General features: G+C 39.5%; 1 protein-coding gene across 2 annotated transcripts in view; it reads left to right on the forward strand.

Moving 5' to 3' along the window:
- Positions 1-20,971, forward strand: part of ldb2a (LIM domain binding 2a) — a gene marked incomplete at its 3' end in the record, with an annotated part of 107,717 nt that overhangs the window by 15,217 nt on the left and 71,529 nt on the right. For both annotated transcript variants that reach the window (XM_083890689.1, XM_083890690.1), the window contains exon 2: positions 9,309-9,411. In XM_083890689.1, coding sequence (XP_083746815.1) covers positions 9,309-9,411 — 103 coding nt within the window. The remainder of the gene's footprint in view (positions 1-9,308; positions 9,412-20,971) is intronic.

Genomic DNA, 20,971 nt, shown 5'->3' on the forward strand with positions numbered 1-20,971 from the left:
GATCGTGCAGAGGCTATTGAAGGGCATTGTTGTTGTTTTTCACGGGCACGCTGCATTCATTTTTCCTCGTTTGCATAATGCTTGGCTGGTGGCTCTGCAGTGGACAAATACAGGAACATGTTAAGTTTATTTTGTACAAAAACACTTAAAGCCCAGGAGGATAAACCTGGGCTTAAATGAAACATTAGTGTGCGCCGACTCTGACATGATTAAAGCACCGTTGTCTGTGTAGTCTTAAGGAATTGCTTGCTGTACTTTGTCATACTAACGACCCTTAAACAGATGCAGTACCTGCGGTAGAGTTTTGTCTCAGGGACCACCTAATTGGGGTATTTATTTTGCACAGAATACATTGGATTTATTTATTTATATTTTACTTTAACAGTTCTTGCATTGATTAAAAATCTGTCTGTCTTCTCTAATGACAACCTAATTAATTAATATGTTACCCCAAGGTGACAGCAGCAGCATTACGCATTTGGTGTCCAGACTGCATGGGTGTTTGCAGAAGGGATAGAATTTATGAGGTTTCTTGAATGCATCTTGAAGCCATTCCTCCATCCTCTGTCTCAATCCGATCCGTACTGGAAACCCTAACCCTTAAAGTAACTTCTGAAGAAGGCTTCTTAACAGGAAGTAACTGCAGATGTAGAACGAATCCAGTTGCCGGGAAATGATCAGGTTGCCACAACCTCAGTTCCCGTAGGACCTGCAGAAGTGATGAAAAATTACCAGGGTCATTGAATGCATCTCGTTAGTAGCAATCCCACACAGTGTGTTGTTCTGGTTTGTTTTCTTAGTGTAGACAATCGGACAATGACTGGAAGATATGCTGCAACACTTTATTTACATTATACACTATTTTCATCATTGATTAATCTGGCGATTATTGTCTTGATGAATTGAGTACTTGAGTTTGGTTCACAAAATGTTGAAATAATGTTTCCCAAATGTTCTTAAAATCTCTTGTTTTGTCCACAAACCAAAATGATCTTGTTCTAATGATGATGTTCTAATTTTTTTTTTTTTTAAACTCTAAAACCGAATAATCCATCACCAAAATAGTTGATTGTTGCAGCCCTCAGTTTATCATAATGGGGATGCATGTCTTTAAATTGGTATCCTCTGATAGTAGTGGATTCCAGTAGGAATGCTGATTTTTTTTTTCTGCCTGCACTGCTTTTATGTATACAGCGAAAAATTATAATACATCTGATTTTATTTGAGTTTTGTTTCAAATTTAGGCCCATTCAAGAAATGTGAAAATGTCATCCTGAAACCTCTCAGAAATAACATTTCACCCATCCATGAGTATATGAAGTGCGCTTGCCAGTAAAAATAAAAAAGTTCAGACTTGAAATATTTCATACATCGATGGCCTTCACCATAGAATGAAACCCACGCTATCTTTCTAAAGACCCTTTCCAAACATTTTGAGTCTTTACATCTTAAGTCGTTGTGCTCCCTGCAGTAACCTGAAGCTGTTTGAATCTTTGACAACAGTGAAGCTACCTTGGCCCACCAGTGAGTCGGGCTACATGCTATTCAGGATCTGAATGGGGATTCAGACATTGGTAAATCTCTGAGGTCAGGCCCCAGACACGCCTACACTCTTGGAGGCTTTTCTGCTACAAGAGGCTGGAATCAATGGTGGAAAAAAATTAAATAAAAATAATACAGATTTACAAAAGCATGCTGGCAAAATAGTTCATGTTAAACATAGAGACATTAGTGGAAAGATGTGGTTTCATTTGATGTGGTGTTGGCATGTGTGTGAATGTACCACATACCGAGTATAACCTCTCCAACAAATCATGAGGAGTGGTTGAACTGTGATAAATGTTGATTGTTCCTTATGCTAGTTTTGTTTGGTCGATGTTTTACCATAAATAGTAGGACATATTTGGCAGAAAAATGGATGTTATTATGTCAAAATTATTTTCATGAGAAACATGTTTATTCAACGACTCCATAGGCTTCTCACTGACTGGGTCTCAATGTTACGGCTAAATCGAAACTGCAGTTTAAAACTACACAAATGGCAAAGGCTGATGGAGCTGATGTCTGACCCAGAGTTTATACCATAATGTCAATGAAAGATGCAATTCTTTATTTATTTATTTAATCCATAAAACCTTCACCATATTATAGAGCGAAGAGAAACCCAACAATGAGCACACACAAGCCATTAGTGGAGAGCGAAAACATCTCTGACAGAACCAGATCGACTGAAGACTTTGCAGCCATGTGCCTCGACCGGTTGCGGTGAAAGGAAAAATGGGGGAACAGAAAAAAGAGGGAAAGAGAGGGAGTTCTGATGTTTGAATGTAGAGAAGTTTATAGTTTGATGGTAACGAGAAGCCTGATTTAAAAATGACACAATATTAGATATTTTTTAGTCCCAAATAGTCCAGGCCTTATTTGTGTTGCTTTTTGAAACTAAAGCTTTTATTGAAATGGAACATGAACAACATCATTTCCGGTATCCAAAGGCCACTGTGGTTCCCTAACGTGCTTGTGAAAGACAGGCGTGGATGCAGGAGTCTCTTCATTAGATTCTACTAATCCTTACACACTGGATCACTGAGTATTTGGTTATTTATTGCAAGATATACTGCAAGTGTGGGCCTCATGGTTGATGTAGTAGTGGCACTCTTTCAACAAGAAGACCTGAGGGATTTGGGGATTTGGGGATTGGCAAATTGGCCACTCTAAATTGTCTGTAGGTGTGAGAGTGAGTAAATGATTGTTGTCTCCATGTGGCCCTGTGATGGACTGGCGACCTGTCCAAAGTGTACCCCCGCTTTTCACCCTATGTCAACTGGGATTGGCACCAGCGCCCCCCCTGAGACCCTTATGTGAAAGATAAAGCGGCAATCATCAACATAACGCAGCCCTAACAAAATACAGCACACAGCAGTGTTGTTGTACAAATCTTTCGTGCTTCTGTTGCCATGCTGTGTCGTCCGCCCGTCTGTCCTGCGTATGGACATTTCTATATGTGTGGACTTAACCCCCGCGGGTCTGTCGCTGTTTACCGAGGATCCTCGCCCATGCTGTCCCGCCAATCCTCTGGATTTCTTGTAAATCCCCGGGGCCTGGCCAATACTCGTGATTTGTGGTCGGCCAGTGAGCAATTGACACATTGATAAATCCCCCTCCGATGGGCCGCGATCCGTTTGAATCAATAGAGCCTTATCGGCTGACGGCCTTCACGGCTGCGAGCGCGTCTCCTCACCCTCAGACTTGGCCTGATTTGTAGCGTTTGACAACAGACATCGTCACGCCACGTGGTTCGTCAGAGAGGAGTCTGCGGGGCGTAATTGAAGGCAGGACGTCGCCTGTCAGTGAGCAGCAGCAGCAGCGGCAGCAGCAGCAGCCGGAGACAGAGACAGAGAGGGAGAGGTGGATATAAAGAGAAGACAGGCAGAGATAAAACAAAGCGAGGCTGATAGGATGTTGGAAGAGCACGGGCTTCTTTTGTCACAATAAATATGTGTCATTTACAATTGTACAACCTGCTTCCACCGACACAATAAAAGTAAAAGCCCCCAACGTTTGCCGCTGTAGACGAGGTGCGACTGGAATTGAATACAACATCCACAGCGACATGAGCTGTCAGTGCGGTGGATTCAGAACCGTCCAGAGGATTCATATGGCTTGTGTCCACTGGCTAGTGTTCTGCAGCCCGTCTGGCTCTGATCCAGCGTCTCCTCTGTCTTTAGATCTGGGCCAAACCTGGCCAGCTCTGGGCTCAGCCGCGCTTCCTAACTTGGCGAGACGCTGCCCAAATCCGGCAAAAGCTCCAGTTTGGAGGATTAATGGTCACAGAATGGAAATGAAACTTTTTTTCCTGGTGGATATAATGAAAAAAAAGTAGTTTTTTGTGCAACAATTAGCTTTATTAAAAAAAAAATGAGTACAATGAAGCTGCCAAGTGCTGTTTGTTTTATTGTCATGACTGCTGAAACTAAATACTACTCGTGCCACGTGCTTGTTATTTTCAGATTCCTCTGTTGTCTAAGTGGGAGGCTTTTCAACAGAGATGCAGACTAAACCATATAATCTATGGTTGAACCCCGCTGTGCTGAGCAGAGCTAATGGAGACAGGACAATACACAGGCAGCACTGTCAGCGCCGCGCTTTGTGAAATACACGCTCTTTATTTTTTAGGGTGGTTTCAGAACCCGAGTCGCACAATAACAGACCAAATGCCCAAAAATTATCTAAATTGAGTTACATCTGAAATATTACATTGGCGAAATTGCACAGTTGAAGCGGAATGACTGAAAACAAGGTGGGAAAAAGCTGCCAGAGAGGAATAATTTGACAATAAGAGCGAGCGCAACAAAGACGTGACGGTGGACCGCAGACGCTGTTTGACTCAGTGTGAGAGGGAGGTTAACTAACCCTCGTCTTTAGAAGTGAACAAAAGAGATTTTTAAAAGAATACGCGTTTCTGTAATAAACAGAGAAGTGGGAGCTTAAGTAAAACACTTTTCATTAAAACGGCAAGAGTAGGCTTAATGAATAACAGAGTCTATAAAGAGGAGTGATGGAAGCCCTTAGGATGACAGCACTTGAAAAATGTATCTCCAGCACTAAATCCAGGAAGTTTATGTCAAAGCGGGGATCAGGGCTGATTCAAGAAATCCCTCAATCTTTGTCTAACGCCAGAGTTCACAGCAGGTGATTTAGGACATTTTTGTGTTTGGCACCGTAAAACATGACGTTGTTGTGTTATTCCGTGTTTTGTTTTTGTCTTTCCATCTCTTCTTGTGAAGACGATACATGTATCTCAAAATATGCCTCAAGGTAATGTCTTCAAAGGTCAAGGTTAACTGTAACCTTAAAAAAAATGTGCTTTTGTGAACGCAACGTCCCGGGAAAATCTTGAAAAACGTTGTCCTCTCGTGTTATTTGTCTTTTTTTTTTTTTTTTAACAATAGAATAATTGGTGCTTTTATTATAAAGATAATATCAAGAGCATATTACTCATGTGAAGGTAAAGACATGGGCACCGTTTGGATTTGTTTATCATCGGCTGACACTTAGGTTTTTAATTTCTTATTTAATATTTACTAGTAATTTACTTTTTAAATAGTTTTACCCAATTTAAAGTATTTTGGGATTTTATTGTGTTTAACAATCGGTTGCCATTTTATGTGATTAAAGGCGCCATATGTAAGAATGTGGCCAATAACGGTTACTACACTCAAATTCACTCAAATGTTTCGTTTTCTCTGCCATTGTAGCACTGACTAGGTTTTTCGTTTTCTGACGTAACTGGCAACCCGTGGTTGCTCGGCAGCTGAGACTCTACTGACTGCAATGATTGGTAGACGGCGGTAGGTGACGCCACATGCCAAAACATGATTTCAAAACATAAACATGATTTGCAGTCTGCAAAACATTTTTTTTAATGCAAATATTTTAGCTGTACTGTTGTTGTTGGTGAGTTCAGTTTGTTATATGAACATTATTCCTGAGTCTCTGTGACATATTAGGAGGATTTTATGGCCAATTGCCTTAGTTTTTTTACATAATGCACCTTTAAATTAGTCATTTTCACCACACTACACAAAAAACTGCGATATTTCATGTATGTCTATTGATTTTTATGTTGAATTTAGCCCCTGACCCCTAGTTGGCAGCAGACCTTTGACCTTTTGTCCTCTTCCCCTCCTCCTATTCCTCTCACTAGACAAAGAACACTGTATATCTGTTATGCATGCATTACTCTATGAGAGCTTTCTTTAAATAGATTATTTAGGGTTTTACTATCGTCGCCTCTGTACCACATGAATCTCCACGTTCTTTCCAACACACACACACAGCCCCTAACACTGTAGCTTACACATGAGCTGAATATGAATGATGATGTTTATATTGGCTTGTTTTTTTTTATGGTTTTCTATTGATTGGAGCTCTCAGCATTCGTGCATTTGAAATATACGGCGTAGGATGAAACCGAAATAATATGCAATTGGAGCCTAAGCACCTCGTGATGGTCTTAATAGTTAAGTAAATGCACTCGATCTACTCGACGGTGTACTTGACTAATTATTGCAGCCCTGATCTTTGATTTATACCTCAGTTGTTTTTGTCAGTGAAAACAGTTGCAGTGAACTCTGCAGAGCAGGTTACGCTGTGACATTGTCGAGAGCTGCTGTGTGTTTATGTGTGTGTGTGTGTGTGTGTGTGGAGAGAGTCTTGTTCACCCTTCACTTGACTGTCAATCCCCAGAGTCCACGCCCTCTGAAAGGTACTGGATTATGGGCTGAACTCAATCTGAATGCTGAGCAGCACCAAACGTCAGTCTCTTTCTCTTCTTTCTTTTCTGTCTCTGTCCGTGTGTCACTCCCTTTTCCCCGTATCTCTCACACCACACACACACACACACACACACACACACACACACACACACACACACACACACACACACACACACACACACACACACACATGTACTGGCTGCTGTTCACACCTGCTGGTGTTCACTGTGTCATATGATCACAAGCATGGTAGATAAGGAAGTACTTTCACACCGGACAACTGGTCAGTCATGTGTCATGTTTCAAAACAAGACAGGACAGCTTAAAATAATTTTAAATTTCAATGAATAACACGTTTTCTTATCTTCAGAATAAGTATTTTACCTGGTGTTGGACCTTACGTTTCTACAGGTTTCTGATGTTGCTGCAATCTGCAGTCTCACCCCTAGATGTCACTAATTATTACGCAATGGACTTGTACAATATGAGGTTAAAACTAAGTGGCAACATGTGATAAGATAAAAAGTGATAAAAGATCAAAATTAATATATATCGGTATCAGTTATTAGCCCAAGTATCCTTGATAAATTGGCACGCTGTATATCGGCAAAAAGCCCAGTATTAGTATAGTACTTTTTAAATTACATTTAAATGGACTGGTTGCTGTTCTATTTTTATTTTATCATCCAGTTTAGCGTTGAGTTTAGTGGTTTTGTAAAACAAACGCACAATTTTCATCATACTATTATTCTAATCTTTTGCCCTATGTCAAGTGGGATTACTATATCATACTGACGATAATGTCAGGTGAGATTAGGGTTGAAACTAACAGCTATTTTAATAAACATAATCGATGAATCTGTCAATTGTTTGTTCCGAAAAATGTCTGAAAAATGTTGATCAAGAGTTTTTACCAAACCTGTAAATGAGGATGTTCTCAAATAAATGTAAATAATGATTTATTTCTCATGTGAGGCAAAGGAAGCAGAACATATTCACATTGAAGAAGCTGAAAAATCTGAAAACTTCAAACAGATAAACTGATTATCAAAATAGGCAACAGTTAATTTAGTCATTGATTAATAATCGATGAGTCAAGTAATTGTTTCAGCGCCTGGATGCATGAGAATTAGATTAGATTTTGGGATTATTGATCTCACAAAAGGGTCAGAGGTGGACAAATAGGGAAAAGGAAACATAAATAATAAAATAAGTAAAAAAATAATAATACGTATGCAACAGTAGTAGAATAAGCAAGTACGTACCTGTTATAATGGAAGTCAGTTGAGTGTGGAGCTGATCTGTGACCAGCACAGAGACCTTCTCACTAACTCATCATCACCTATTGATTGACCAGCGGAATGAAGGTCCAGGTTCAGGTCATCTTTTCTTTTCTTTTTTCCTCTTCCTCCTCCTCTCCTCCTCTCCTCCTCTCCTCCTCTCCTCCCCCCCGTGTCAGACTCATTGGGTTGGAGTCACGTTGACCTGCGGTTCGACCCGGTCGCCGCTCGTTGTGCTTGCCGCTGCTCGATGGTGACAACGCTAATTGTCAACATCTGGGAAGTGCTCGGCCGTGTCTCGGGCCCCGGCGAGGACTGGAACTGTCATAACGTGTCAGAGGAAATTAGCGTCGGTTTAATGTCAGTGGGTGACAGAGGGGAGAGCGAGGGGGGAGAGAGAGGTGGACTACTGTTGAAATACTTCATTTTAAGGAAAAGATGTATAGCTTCAGTAAAACAAATGCCTAGTAATGGACTACAAGATTGATTAATCACATTAAATTGGAATGTTTTATACATATTATACCCATGGTTCTCAAACCGTGGTACTTGGAGGAAAATAACAATTAAGAAGAACCACTGTATTATACTTTATCATATTTTTGTGCTTATCGGTGACTATAAACTGAATAATATTACTTTGATGTCATAATGTTCATGTCTGTTCAATAATAATCAACGCTTTTGTTGTTAAAAAGGTCTAAAATAACTGTGTCCGACACTGTTACTGCCGATAAGTCGACCAAATTTAACCATGCAACAAATTGTGGGCTGAACTATTTGGGTAAAATTACTAATTGTGATATTTCTGATATTCGGGGCAAGGGTTGGGGTTGGGGCAATAACAGCAGATTGTTGCACATTAAAAGAGTGAAAAGTCGAGGTTTTTCTCACCTGCTAAAGAAGCAGCCGTGGCTTTTAAAAGTGCTTTTAAACCTTTAGCTTGTATTTCAGACTCGCAGGAGCCTGAAGCGTGAGCCTCTATCAAGTCCACGCTTAGGAAATGTGAAGGTTGTTACCAGGCTTTAGCTTTAACATCGACCCGTGTTGGAAGCTCTTTGGCCAGCAGCCAACTTTTGACTTTTATTTTTTTCAAACCTGATTTACAGACTCATTTTCATATGCTCGATATGTATTTTTGTCGACCTCTTGTTCTCATCTTCCCGACACGGCCGTGTTGTTTTATTGCCCCCCGTCGAACGTATAACGCACCTTTGACTGTTTTACAGTTCCATCGCGGACGGATCTTCATAAAACATGTAAACACCGTTGTTTACATAAAGCCCGTGAAACGGTTCACGTTAATGAACAGAAACGGACACGGCGACACACACACGATACTGAATTCATATAGCGAAACAACAAAAACAAAATCTCTCTTTTTAATCTCTGTGTAGCCGCTATGTTTTCGCTTTATCAATATTACGGATCGATATTAAATTTATGTAAAAATGCAACAGCGGCAGAGCAGCAACCTGCGTCAAAAGGAAATTCACCAGGTTATTAAATATCAGGAGAAACTTGAGATTCTCATGTTTTTTATTATTATTATTAAAGTGAAACAAACCTGGGGTTCTTGCACAGGCCTGCAGGGCAGATTACTGTAGCATGTGCATATTTTAGGGATGCTGATGAACTGGAGCCAATTATTGTCATCCAAACCAGATGAGCAGCAGCAGCAGTTTAATAAAGATGAAGTCTTTGTTGCCTTTTTGTTGTCTCTGACCTTTGCTGCGTCTTTGTCCTCCGACAGGAAAGCGACAGTCTGTGGTGGGACGCTTTCGCGACGGAGTTTTTCGAGGAGGACGCGACGCTCACGCTCTCCTTCTGCCTCGAAGATGGACCAAAGAGATACAGTAAGACTATATTTATGTCACGGTTCACAGAGTTTTGAAGTTGCTTTGTAACTCATCTACAGTATTTTAATCCTACTCTCTTAGAAATAAAAGTGCTAAGTAGTACCTTATAAGGTTCTTCGGTTTGTCCCTAACCCTAACCTTTTTATAAAGGTTCCACCTGGAACCCTTTTGGAAGGTTCCACCAAGAAAAACCTTTTTAAAACCCTTTATTCAGAAAAGGGGTTTTAAAGGGTTCTCTGGATCAAAATGGTTCTTACTGGAACTATTAGTGTCTTTCCCGAAGAAAGGGTTTTTCATAAGCAAATGGTTCCAGGTAGAACCTCAGCCCTTGTAGAACGACCCTTTTGGAACCCTTATTTCTAAGAATGTAGTTGGTTAGTTTTAATACATAGTATGTTCTTCAAGTAAGCGTTTATGAGCAAAATATCTCAAATATGTTGTATTTTTAATCTCATACTTTTGCTCGCTGATTGCACTCGACACAAACATCATGTGTATTTTAATTTATTTTTTCCACTGAAATGTAGGTTGTTCTGGTTTGTGCTGGCGTGCAGTGACACACGTGTAATGTCACATGACTGCGATGTAGATTATTATACCTATAGTATTTTCCTGACTTGTTTGGGGGGCTGTAAGTAACAATTATTTTCATAATCGATTAATCAAGGGACTGTTTGGTCCATAAAATTTCCCAAATGTTCTTAAATGTCTTGTTTTGTCCACAAACCAAAAATGTTTCAGTTTTAATAATTTTGTTACATGGAGCAAAGTAAATTAGTTGATGAATTGAGTAATTGTTTTCCATATAGTGCATCAGGATCGACCTGAAAACAATAACTAACAATGTCAACACATCTGTCACATGATCTCTGTTTATACGTCGCTAGGAAGAAAACAAACATATTAAAAGTCCATTATTTTATAACATTTTTCGCCAGTTCTGATGTGCGTAGAAATTTTCGTCCGTTTTCACGCACGTTTAGGGGGTCAAATTCGAGTTTGAACTCAGAGAAAATGAATAATAATAAGCATCTGGTCAATTTCAATAGGTTCCTCACACCCTTGTGTGCGAGGTCCCTAATTACACCTGCTCAGTTCTTCGTGGGATAAAAAATAAATAAATTGCTATTTATTACCTTACCATTTCCAAAATACTCCTTTGACACTTTTCAGACTCCAAATGTGTGAAACCTTTGACAATAACAGAGATATTTCTGAGTCTCTGTCAGTGACAGAATGTGAATCTTTTCCTCTTAACAAATAGTTTTCCTGTTCTGTGAAGAGTTCACACAAACCTACTTCTATTTACAGAATCTCCTCATTTGTAAACCACAGTGTGTGGATATTATTGTGTCATATATACATACTGTATGTACTCAGACACTTCAGGAACCGACGCTTTTGTGAGAAATCATAATGACGAGACTCAGACCGACGCTGTACGTGTTGAGCGTCTGTTTTATTTCCAGTAACTAACGCGTGAAGGTGAAGTCGAGTTTAAGTCGTGTTCTCTGCTGAATGTCACTGCAAGTGGCAGTTTGAGCTCTCTCATCATCAAATATCAACATTACCACTCACTCATAGGTTAAAAGGCAAAAAAAAAAAAAAATCAAGTTAAAGCACTTTTATTCATGTCACTTTTGAACTCAACGACATAGAATCGTCTGTAAATATCAAAGTGTAGGAGCTGCTCATCTTTCTGTGTAAAATAGAAGATTATTATAGTTGTTGACACATGTATGGAAACTCGCGTATTTGACGCATAATTATATACTGTAAAGCCACATTATGTTTGACTAATTCCAGATTCCTCTACTTTTTATGAGAGTTAGCGGAAATTGTATGAATCTCATATTTGTTTAAAGGCTACACTTGTTTCATTTATGGATTAACCTGATGATTACATGAGCTATTTGGATAATCTAGGTTTTTTTTTCTTCCATGGTCAAGTCATGATGCTGGTTTTCTTTATTACCCCTCTGACGTGTGACAGAAGGACTTAGAAACAGGTGACCAGAGCTGAAGATGCTTAGATTTTTGTTGGGAGTGACCATGATGGACAGGATTAGAAATGAGCATAATCCAGGAACAGCTGAGTTTGGAACAGTTTTGGAGATAAAGTATAGGAGAGATTTGAGATTGAGTTGCTTTGGACAGAGGATGTTGAAGATGCAGGAGAGACCCACATCCAAGACCCACAGAGAAGGTCCATGGATGTTATGATGGAGGACATCCGCAGTGGCGCCCCCTAAAGTGAGAAGCCGTAAGATTTATTTGCCCGATAAAATAGAACTGCTTAATAATTTATTGCGACATATTATAATAATTTATTGAAGAATATATATGGGCTGTCACTCCTCTCCACTCTACATGCATTTTGTAGTTGCTCTGCAATGTACTTATTGATTTTAGATCATAATAATAATAATAATGTACAAACTATATATTAAAAATGCAAAAAGGTCATTAAAAAAAAAGAGTTTCTGAATTTGTGCTTTTCAAATCGAACAAAAATGTTCATGCAGGGTTACATTTCCTGCTGGATTAATAATAGTTTCTTAGATTAGGATTTCCATTCCGCTTGAATTTGAGGGGAAATGTGCTCCACCCTTGGTTTTCGTGCACTTTGAACTCCGCGGCCAAACGGCGGCACACAGGCTGCGACGCGGTCCTCGGCGGCGAGTGACGGATCGCTGTGTGTTATTGAGTTTTGTTGATATTGTCTCTTTAATCTCATCTGCATAGGTTCATGTTTTGATATGGGAGACATATTGAACATCACACGGGACAGAGATAAGGACGTGACGCGCCGAAATAAGCAGATGTGAGAAGTGTCTGCTGTTTGTGTGCGTGTGTGTGTGTGTGTGTGTGTGTGTGTCGGTGTTTGTGATTCAGCTCAATCGTGGAGGAGGAAGAGAGAGAGAGAGAGATGGGAGGAAGAGAGAGAGAGTGGAGGATTGTTGTGAGCTGAGCCTCGGTCTGCTTTTCAAATGTAAAAATAAAAGTCCCCAGTGGTAGAAAGATGGTAACCCTGTTCCCGAGGGAACAGGAGGCTTAACACCATGGCGATGATGACTCACCGTCAGTCGCGAGCCTTCCTCAATTCACATTCAGGTGCTCCAAGTTACACACACACACAGGTTTGTGCAGCTATTCCTCTGAGGACACTGCATTGACTTACCCTATACCCAAAGCTAGACTTCAGAAATGAAGTTATGCCTCATTAGGACCAAGTTTTTTGGTCTACTGGTCCTAACAAGGTCAGTGTTTATGCCAGACAAGGTCCTAAAAAGGTAAATCCACCACACTCATGTTCATACTCTGCAACAAATTTGACTACAAAGTAAGAAAAACACGTCATGGCTTTGAATTAAAGAAAAAAAAAAAATTCAGTAGGGGGTGGTCAAAATGAGTTTAGGATTATAACCCAATAACACATCATGATATCACACTAAAGATGAAATTTACCAGAATTTAAAAATGAAAGTTTTTGTTTTGATATGGAATGATTTGAACTGTATGTTGTAAATGAATGTATTTATATCAAAAACAGACAGAAAATATTGCTAGCAAACACATTTAGTATCATATCAACTAACAGAATATTATATAACTTATAATAATATTCTGTCACCGCACGCTGGGCCGCATGTGATCGTTTTGGATGCCGTATCTGACCCCTGGGCCTCAAGTTTGACACCCTTAGTACATACAGTATAGAAATCCTGATTGAGATACGTATTTAAGTTAGTTTTCATAAATCTACTTCACTATTAAACGACATTGTGAGTTTAAGCCCTTACGTCTAGAGTCCGCCTGCTGTTCTGTCCCCGTGTCACAGACACTTAACCCCAAGTCGCTCTTGTATGAAAGTAATGGGTGAAGAGCAGAAACTGGTGTAATAAAGCAGCTTTTGAGTGGTCATTGAGTCTATAAAAGCTGCTCTATAACTACAGAACATTTACCTTTTACTTCATCCTAACATGTTCTTTGGTGAAATCATTTTCAGTGACTGGGTTGGGACCCAACACAACGGGTATTTTAAATATGAATCACATTTTTAAAAAGATTTGGTAAAAGAAATCACACATTTACTGTATGTATGTTTGGGAGTTAGTTCACTGAGATAAGGAGTATGTTTTATTTTTTGGTATCGTTTCCACCATTTCCAGCATTCCGCCAACTCCTTTAAAGAAAAAAAAAAAAACTTAAATACAATGCTTTAATTAATAGACATAATAGATCATTTTCTGGTTTTCAGGAGATTTCAACCATTTCCTTTTTAAATGAAATGCATTAAATTAAGATTTGTGCATTCATCAAAATACATTATCTTGGAAGTGGCCTGTTAATCTTTTCAAATTAGTACCAACTTTATCCACAAAATTTGCTCTTGTCAGGACTTATTTCATAAACCGGGTCACAGTAGTTAGTTATTTTGAAGACGTAACTCTGCCGTTACATGTTTCATGATCCTTTTTTTCCCATCCATCCAAACACCCATTATCTCTCTTATCTTAGGAATGCACATCTTGTTTTAGTTCAACTCAGAACTCACAGCCCTCTGCTGCTTCTTCTTGTGATGCACGTATTAACAAAAAAGTGTGCGTTTGTTTTGGAGAGCGGGTCAAACAATTTTCATATTAAGTATATTATACTTAATATGAAAATTAGGCACTTATATATAATAACCTAAAAGGTGAAAATGGGTTAATGCACTAATATGTGGCTCAGCGAGTGTTTTTGCAGTGGTTGAATACGTGAAAATGATTTTTTTAGGAGGGAGAAAGTACAACATGACTCTGTACCGTTTTCTCTCTGCAGCTTATTACTTCACCTTTTCTATTATACACTCTCATTTTTATGGCTCGGGAATATCTGTCCTGTCTCTTATCAGGGAGCCTTGGATTCTCGAATCCTTTGCTCTTTTTTTTTATTTTACTCTGGGCATTTCTAGAATATTTAAGCTTACTCTGCTGTTGCACTCATTGTTAGTCATGTTAGAAGAGCCCCAGCTAACATGCCTCACATATAAAATGTAAATGTGACCCGCAGTGGCCCTTTACGCTAAAATAATCTTGGCTCGCAGCTCTGGGGAAAAGCACAGATATATGTTATGTTGCCTTTGCTATCGCTGCACGGGTCACAACGGTTCTGCTGACCAGTGGAGATGTGAGGGTGGAGGAGGGCGGTTTGAAAAAAAAACGACGATGCATGTGTCAGGGGAGGAACTGCTGCACAACAAAGGTTTGTGTGTAAATGCAAATGCAGAGATTCTCCCTTTTTTTTGTACATTATACATGTGAGAAAATTACACATGTGGAGTAAAGGATTAAGGAGTGAAAACAGTCAGGGTTTGTGTAGGTGTGTCTAAAAAAGATGGCTCGATGATGCACCAGAGCCGCAGTTATTATCAAACACTCAATGATATTAATACTTTCGATATGCTTTAGGGCTGCAACCAACGATTATTTTCACAATCGATGAATATGTCTATTGTTTTCTAGATAAATCAGGTGTTTTTTTGTCCATAAAAAGTGGAAAAGTGTTCATTGGTGTTTATCAAACCTGGAAATGATGATGTTCTCAAGTGTCTCGTTTTGTCCATGAACCAAAATGTTGGATTTTTGTCCATGAACCAAAATGTTGGATTTTTTATGATTTCTTTGTCAAATGGAGCAAAGAAACCAGGAAATTGTTCCATTTAAGAAGATGAAAAATCAGGAAAAAACCCTCTAAAATAATACAAATAATAATTGTTGCAGAACAAGTGCACTTTATCTGCAGATTTCCTGTACACTGTGAGTAAAGGCCCATTTATCACCAACATTAAAACGGAGATTATTTGTATATATGAAGATCAAACAACGCTAATAAAACGATAAGAAACAGCCCTTTTATTTTTTTTTTTTCTTGCGCGTTCGTGCTTATATTGAATTAACACAGTCAAACGGTTGGTTTTATTCATCTGAGACGCTCTCTGTGTGTAATCTGTGGGGATTTTTATTGTGAGAACTCCTCTCCTTGTTAAAACTGCATAATGTTTTTTTTTTTGAGTCACTCAGTAGCTTATAGGATAATTAGAGGAAAAACAATCTTTTTTTTTCCCCCTCTCCATTCTTAGGTGCTTTATTTTCATAAAAGTCAGCGTAAGAATAATTAGAAAAGCCAATTTACCTAAGCTGTTGTTCAGTGTGGCTGCTCAGTGGAAAACACATATTGGAAATACCTGTGTCCTGTGTTTTTACTCTGAAATCGGTTATTATACTGGATCTGACACTATTGATTAAGTATATAATGGACATATAATAAATCTACTCTAATTTTACTGCTAAGTGAAGCAATGTTTTTTCCACAGTTTTATCAGACAAAATAAGGCACCAATCAATTTTAAAATTAATCAATACATTAATTAACAGTGGAAAATATGTCATTACACTTCATGTGGTTTAATAATAGTAGTGTTATGTCGTCATATGTGGTGTTTTCAGTTTTTGACAAGTTAATCACAGATGAAATAAAGCTCTAAGGTCCAGCCTTTTTGAGCCTTTTTATATATTTGACGAGCAATGTCGACTGAGGGTTCTGAACAACAGAGTTGCTAGTTAGCCTGGTGGCTAAGCTGGAAGCTAGCGCTAGCTTAAACTTGGCTATGGGGCTCTTTTGGAGATATATTCTGCTGCTCAGGTACGTCACACAAGGTTGTGAATTACTTGTGTGATTATTTGTTATAAATGCCAACTTTCTGCCTATTTTTCTACATCGACAACTTGTGTTAGGACAGTAAGACAACCTTATACCATCAGTAAATGTTATATGTTTTGGAAAAGCTTCTCTGTCTTCTTGAAACTTGGATTAGCCAAATTTAACTTGATGATGGAAATGATAGTTTGCTTAATTTTGCTGCTTAATCTCCAAAAAGACTCATCTTACAGTTTGCCGGACACCTTAAAATGACAGTCCGTCTGTTTTGCACTGCAAAAAATGGCTCTAAAGGAATAAGAAAATATATTATTAGGGGAAAATGACTTGTTTCAAGCAAAGCTATCTGCCAGTGCAGCAAAATAATGGAGTAAAAAACAAGAAAAAAATACCCTGAAACAAGTAAAATTATCTTAAGTACACTGAATTCAAGTCAATTACGCTAGTACATGTTTTCATTTTTTGCATTTTTTTAAACATCGGTAACAATAACTGTGTCAGAGAACATGATAATATCCTGGCGAGGCCATGTTCCTGTGCACAGATCTGAGAAAGCGCTCGAATGTGAGCTGTGAGGATTTTGCAGTCTCGAGGATGTCGTAACGTTTTATAGCGTCATTGGAACTAGTTATTAAAGTCTCGTACTGTCTTGGCACTATATTGCTTTGATAAAAGTTAATGTTTTTAATGTTTACCTGTTGCTCTCGGTGTTTAACCTTTGGACCCAAAAAAGTATGTAACATGTGCAAACTATTCTCCACGTGCTAATTAATGTCTCCCGCACTAAATATTCAGAAAATTTTGTCTAATTATACATCCAATTGCCGTGGTCTTAACGTCGGCCCAGTACCCCCCCAGTACCTTGTCTGGTCTCTGCAATCTATGAGGCATCTGATGAAAGCGGCGCTGCATGATGCAATCAAAGAGCAAGGCTCATTTCAGAAGTAGTTCAAACAAGAGAGGAAAAAGTCTGCATGTTTAGTGGGCCGGTTCAGGGCAAAATGTGAAAGTGATTCACAACACACTTGCAATTCATCCAGTTATTCTTGCAGTGCAGCATGCAATAATTGCAGCGATAAAGTGACCAGGGCTAATAATCTTTAAGCAAGCATGAGGACGTAATGAGGAGGATGAAAACGGGGTGTTGGGGGGGGCTGCTTTAATATGTGTGAAGGAATGAACCGAGCTGCCTCTGCTGTGAAGTCGGCCTAACAAGGAAGTCGCACGGCGCCGTGAATTAAAAGTGGGAAAATGTTTTAATCAATAAACACATTATGTGCGGTCGGGAGATAGAGGGATGTTTTATATCTTTTCTCGGGGCCAGTCTCGCACATATCAACAACATTATAATGAGAAATTTTTGGCAAGTTGTAGATTAGAATTGTACAGGCTCAAAGTATATACCACTCACGCACACAGATAGACAGTGGTTGTTATGAGCAGGTTTCATTAAACACATCTAATTTTAAGTTTAATTTGTGTTTTTATCAGTGGTTTACATCACACCAGACTCATTTATAAAGTCACTTCTGAATGGCTTTAACATTTAAGCATTATTTTAGAATTAAGGACGTCATGATTTTTTTTACTTGCTACTTGTGTAGGTTTAATGGCAACCATATTTCTTTTTAGTTTCTGCTGTGGTGTAAACGGTAGCAGTCGAGCAGTTCAGCTTTTTTTTTTTTTTTTTTTTTAACTCGGTCAAATTGTGTTTGATTACCAGATCTTCTCAGTGATTGTGTCATGTCAGTAATCATTACCAGACGATGTCAGAAAAAAGGTTGCGAGGTCTGGAGCAGGTTATACTAATCTCATGCGATCAGCAGTAAAAAAAAAAAAAAAGGGCGTAAATATTCTGCGTAATCTCCTGTTTATATGTGATTTTCCCCAGATTTTCAAGCATGGATCGAGTCATTATGTTGATGTGTTGTTTGCGCGTACACTCTTAGAAATAAGGGTTCCAAAAGGGTCCTTCTACAAGGGCTGAGGTTCTACCTGGAACCATTTGCTTCTGAAAAATGGGTTTTTCAAGGGTTCTTGGTAACACTAATGGTTCCAGTAAGAACCATTTTGATCCAGAGGACCCTTTAATAACCCTTTCCTGAATAAAGGGTTTTAAAAGGGTTCTTAAAAAAATAGGAACCTTTTGAGCCAAAAACGGTTCTTTTCCGTCTTCGTTTTCCTTAATATTTTGATTGTGTCGTTTTTTAAATCTATTCGGCGAATAGTAAACTGAATCTCTACGATTGAAATAGCAATGTGTCGCAAACAGTAGTTCCGACATTTCCCATGATTCCATGCTTCTCCACGACCGTGTATCATACGATCTATGTTAAATAACTTTCACTCGTCAAATCCATGTAGCTACGTTTATTTGCAGCTTCTCCTTCTTCTTCTTCTTGACAGTCCCCGCTGATGCTAACGGCCATACCTCTACATATCTTCATAATGTTTACAGCCATTCTTTTTCTCCCGCCTCAGTGTTAAACACTTTATTCCCCCGGTCACATACATAATAATCACTGACAGAGTTCATACAGTATCTGTGTGTGTGTGTGTGTGAAAGAACCTGAATGGAGGTCTGAGATGGAAGGATAAAGTCTATAGCGCTGTGATCTGACTCCCATTCTGTTGAATAAAAGATTGACAACGGAGGGTTGGGAAGGGCTCGTTGGAGGAGGAGGAGGAGGAAGGCGGGTGGGGGGGGATGCATTATTGAATTGGGTGGTGGGATGAAGAGAAGGAGAGGCGGAGTCCCAAAAGAAGATATGGGAGTGGTGCAGTGTCCGTTTCATGTCCGCGTGTGGGTATACAGTATTTATGCCTTATACCTCGCTGTGAGTTTGGAAGCGACAAGCGGTGTTTGTATACGTGCAAACATCGTCTTAGTGAATATATGTGTTTCTGCACGCTGGGCTGAGAGTTAGAGTCTCTGTGCTTCTGTTAGAGAGAGGATTGTTTTGAAAGGAGGAGGAAGAGGAGGAGGAGGAGGAGGAGGGTGATGGTGGCGGTGTGTGGGGGAGAGGAGGGAAGAGAAGCTGCTTTACAGAGAGATGGATAGGAGGGTTTGAAGGTGCAGAGCGGTGATTGGCAGGCGGGATGATGCGGCCCTGGCTCAGCTGCGGCGCTGAGATGTAGGCTGCTGCTGCTGCTGCTGCTGCTGCTGCTGCTGCTGCTGCTGCTGCTGCTGCTGCTGCTGCTGCTGATTGACAGTCGAGCTGAGCCTGGGAACCACAGCACAGAGAGAGAGAGAGAAATTATAGATTTAAACCAAAATACTGTACAGTATGTTCCCCCACAAACTCTGCTACTGCTATATTTGTGCGTTCCGTTCCTGGAAAGTTCGACACTGCCATCTATTGTAAATGACGCTGGTGGCATTTCTTTCTTTTTTTTAATGTTTTTCTAAGGTGACAATGTGCTAATCAGGTTTCTACCTGTTTAATTTAATAGGTAGTATAGAGAGAGAAAGAGAGAGAGAGAGCGATGAAAGGAGAAATGCAGAGAGTTTGGAAAGAAGACTGTGGCTGACAGTTTTCTTCAAGGCAAACAATGAGTCATGAGAAAAGCATAAGCCCATGGTGAAATAATGAAGCAGTATCTGGGAACACAAACATCTCGTGTCCTTCACAGCAGATGTAGCTGAAGGCACAGACTGATGCTTTATGTCCATTGATGATTCATTTTAATCTTTTTGTGTGTGTGTGTGTGTGTGTGTGTGTGTGTGTTTTATAATAAAAAGAAAAAAATCAGTAATTCCCAAACCACAGCCCATTTTAAATACTGAAAATCTTCGACGGTCCACCAAAACCTTAAATTATCTATTTATACCAATATGAAAATTTTATATTTGCAGACTAAAATGTGGTAAGTTCATTTTTAACTTATGAAGATGGGAAACTAATTTTATTGGAAAAGTGTCTTAAAGGCGCCATATGTTACGTCTGACATTGTAGTGCAGATGTATCTGGCAACCCGTGGTTGCTCGGCAGCTTAGACTCTACTGACTGCAATGATTGGTGGACGGCGGTAGGTGGCGCCACATGCCAAAACATAAAAAAAAAAATTATCCTCTAGTGTAGCTCACCTGCGGTACCTACTTATTCCTGCAGGGGCCTACAACTAAGGCACTATTCTGAATTTAATCATAAGTTTGATTTTATTTAGCTTCGATTTAAGCCTTATTAGCTTATATATATTTGAAGTTGAATTCTATTTCTATTTGTACCTTTTTTTTTTCCATCTGATGTTGGACGTCTGTGTTTAAGTGCATGTACGATGCCGCTACCTGACCCCGTCTTGGCTCCGTCTCACTCATAAAAGAGTTTTTAATCTCAAAGTGTCGTCCCAGTGAATTAGAGGTTAAATAAAAATGCTAAAAACTAAAAACCGAGTAAAAATAGGAAATCGTTCAAAAAGGTTGAAAATTGGTCACCGATGCTGATCGCTGAGGTCATTGGAGGCGATAACTGCCCAAATCTGCCTCTAAATTTCTCCGTGTCTCCAAACCCCCGCGTGTTTTGCAACTTTGCACTTTGGCCTCGGAGAACAGACACTTTCTGAATGACATTCCGCTCGTAAATACCGGCTTTGTGGAAGTGGCAGCACACGGGGTTTGATGAGGCTGTTTGACAGTCCGAGGTGCTCATTTTCTTTTCTGCGCTAACACAAAAAACTCTTTGTCTGTCTCTGTCAGTTAAGTTTTGACCTAAAGGATTCAAACAGGACTTTTTTTATTATTTTTTTTTATTTTTATCTCCGTCTGCTTGGTAGGCGTTCCGGCCATTACTGGCCGCTCCTGCAGCTCGGCGCTCTTACTTCTGTCTACTGCAGAAACACTCCCACTCGCAGCAGT

This window comes from Microchirus variegatus, assembly GCF_963457635.1.
Source record: "Microchirus variegatus genome assembly, chromosome: 6".
Classification (NCBI taxonomy): Eukaryota; Metazoa; Chordata; class Actinopteri; order Pleuronectiformes; family Soleidae; genus Microchirus; species Microchirus variegatus.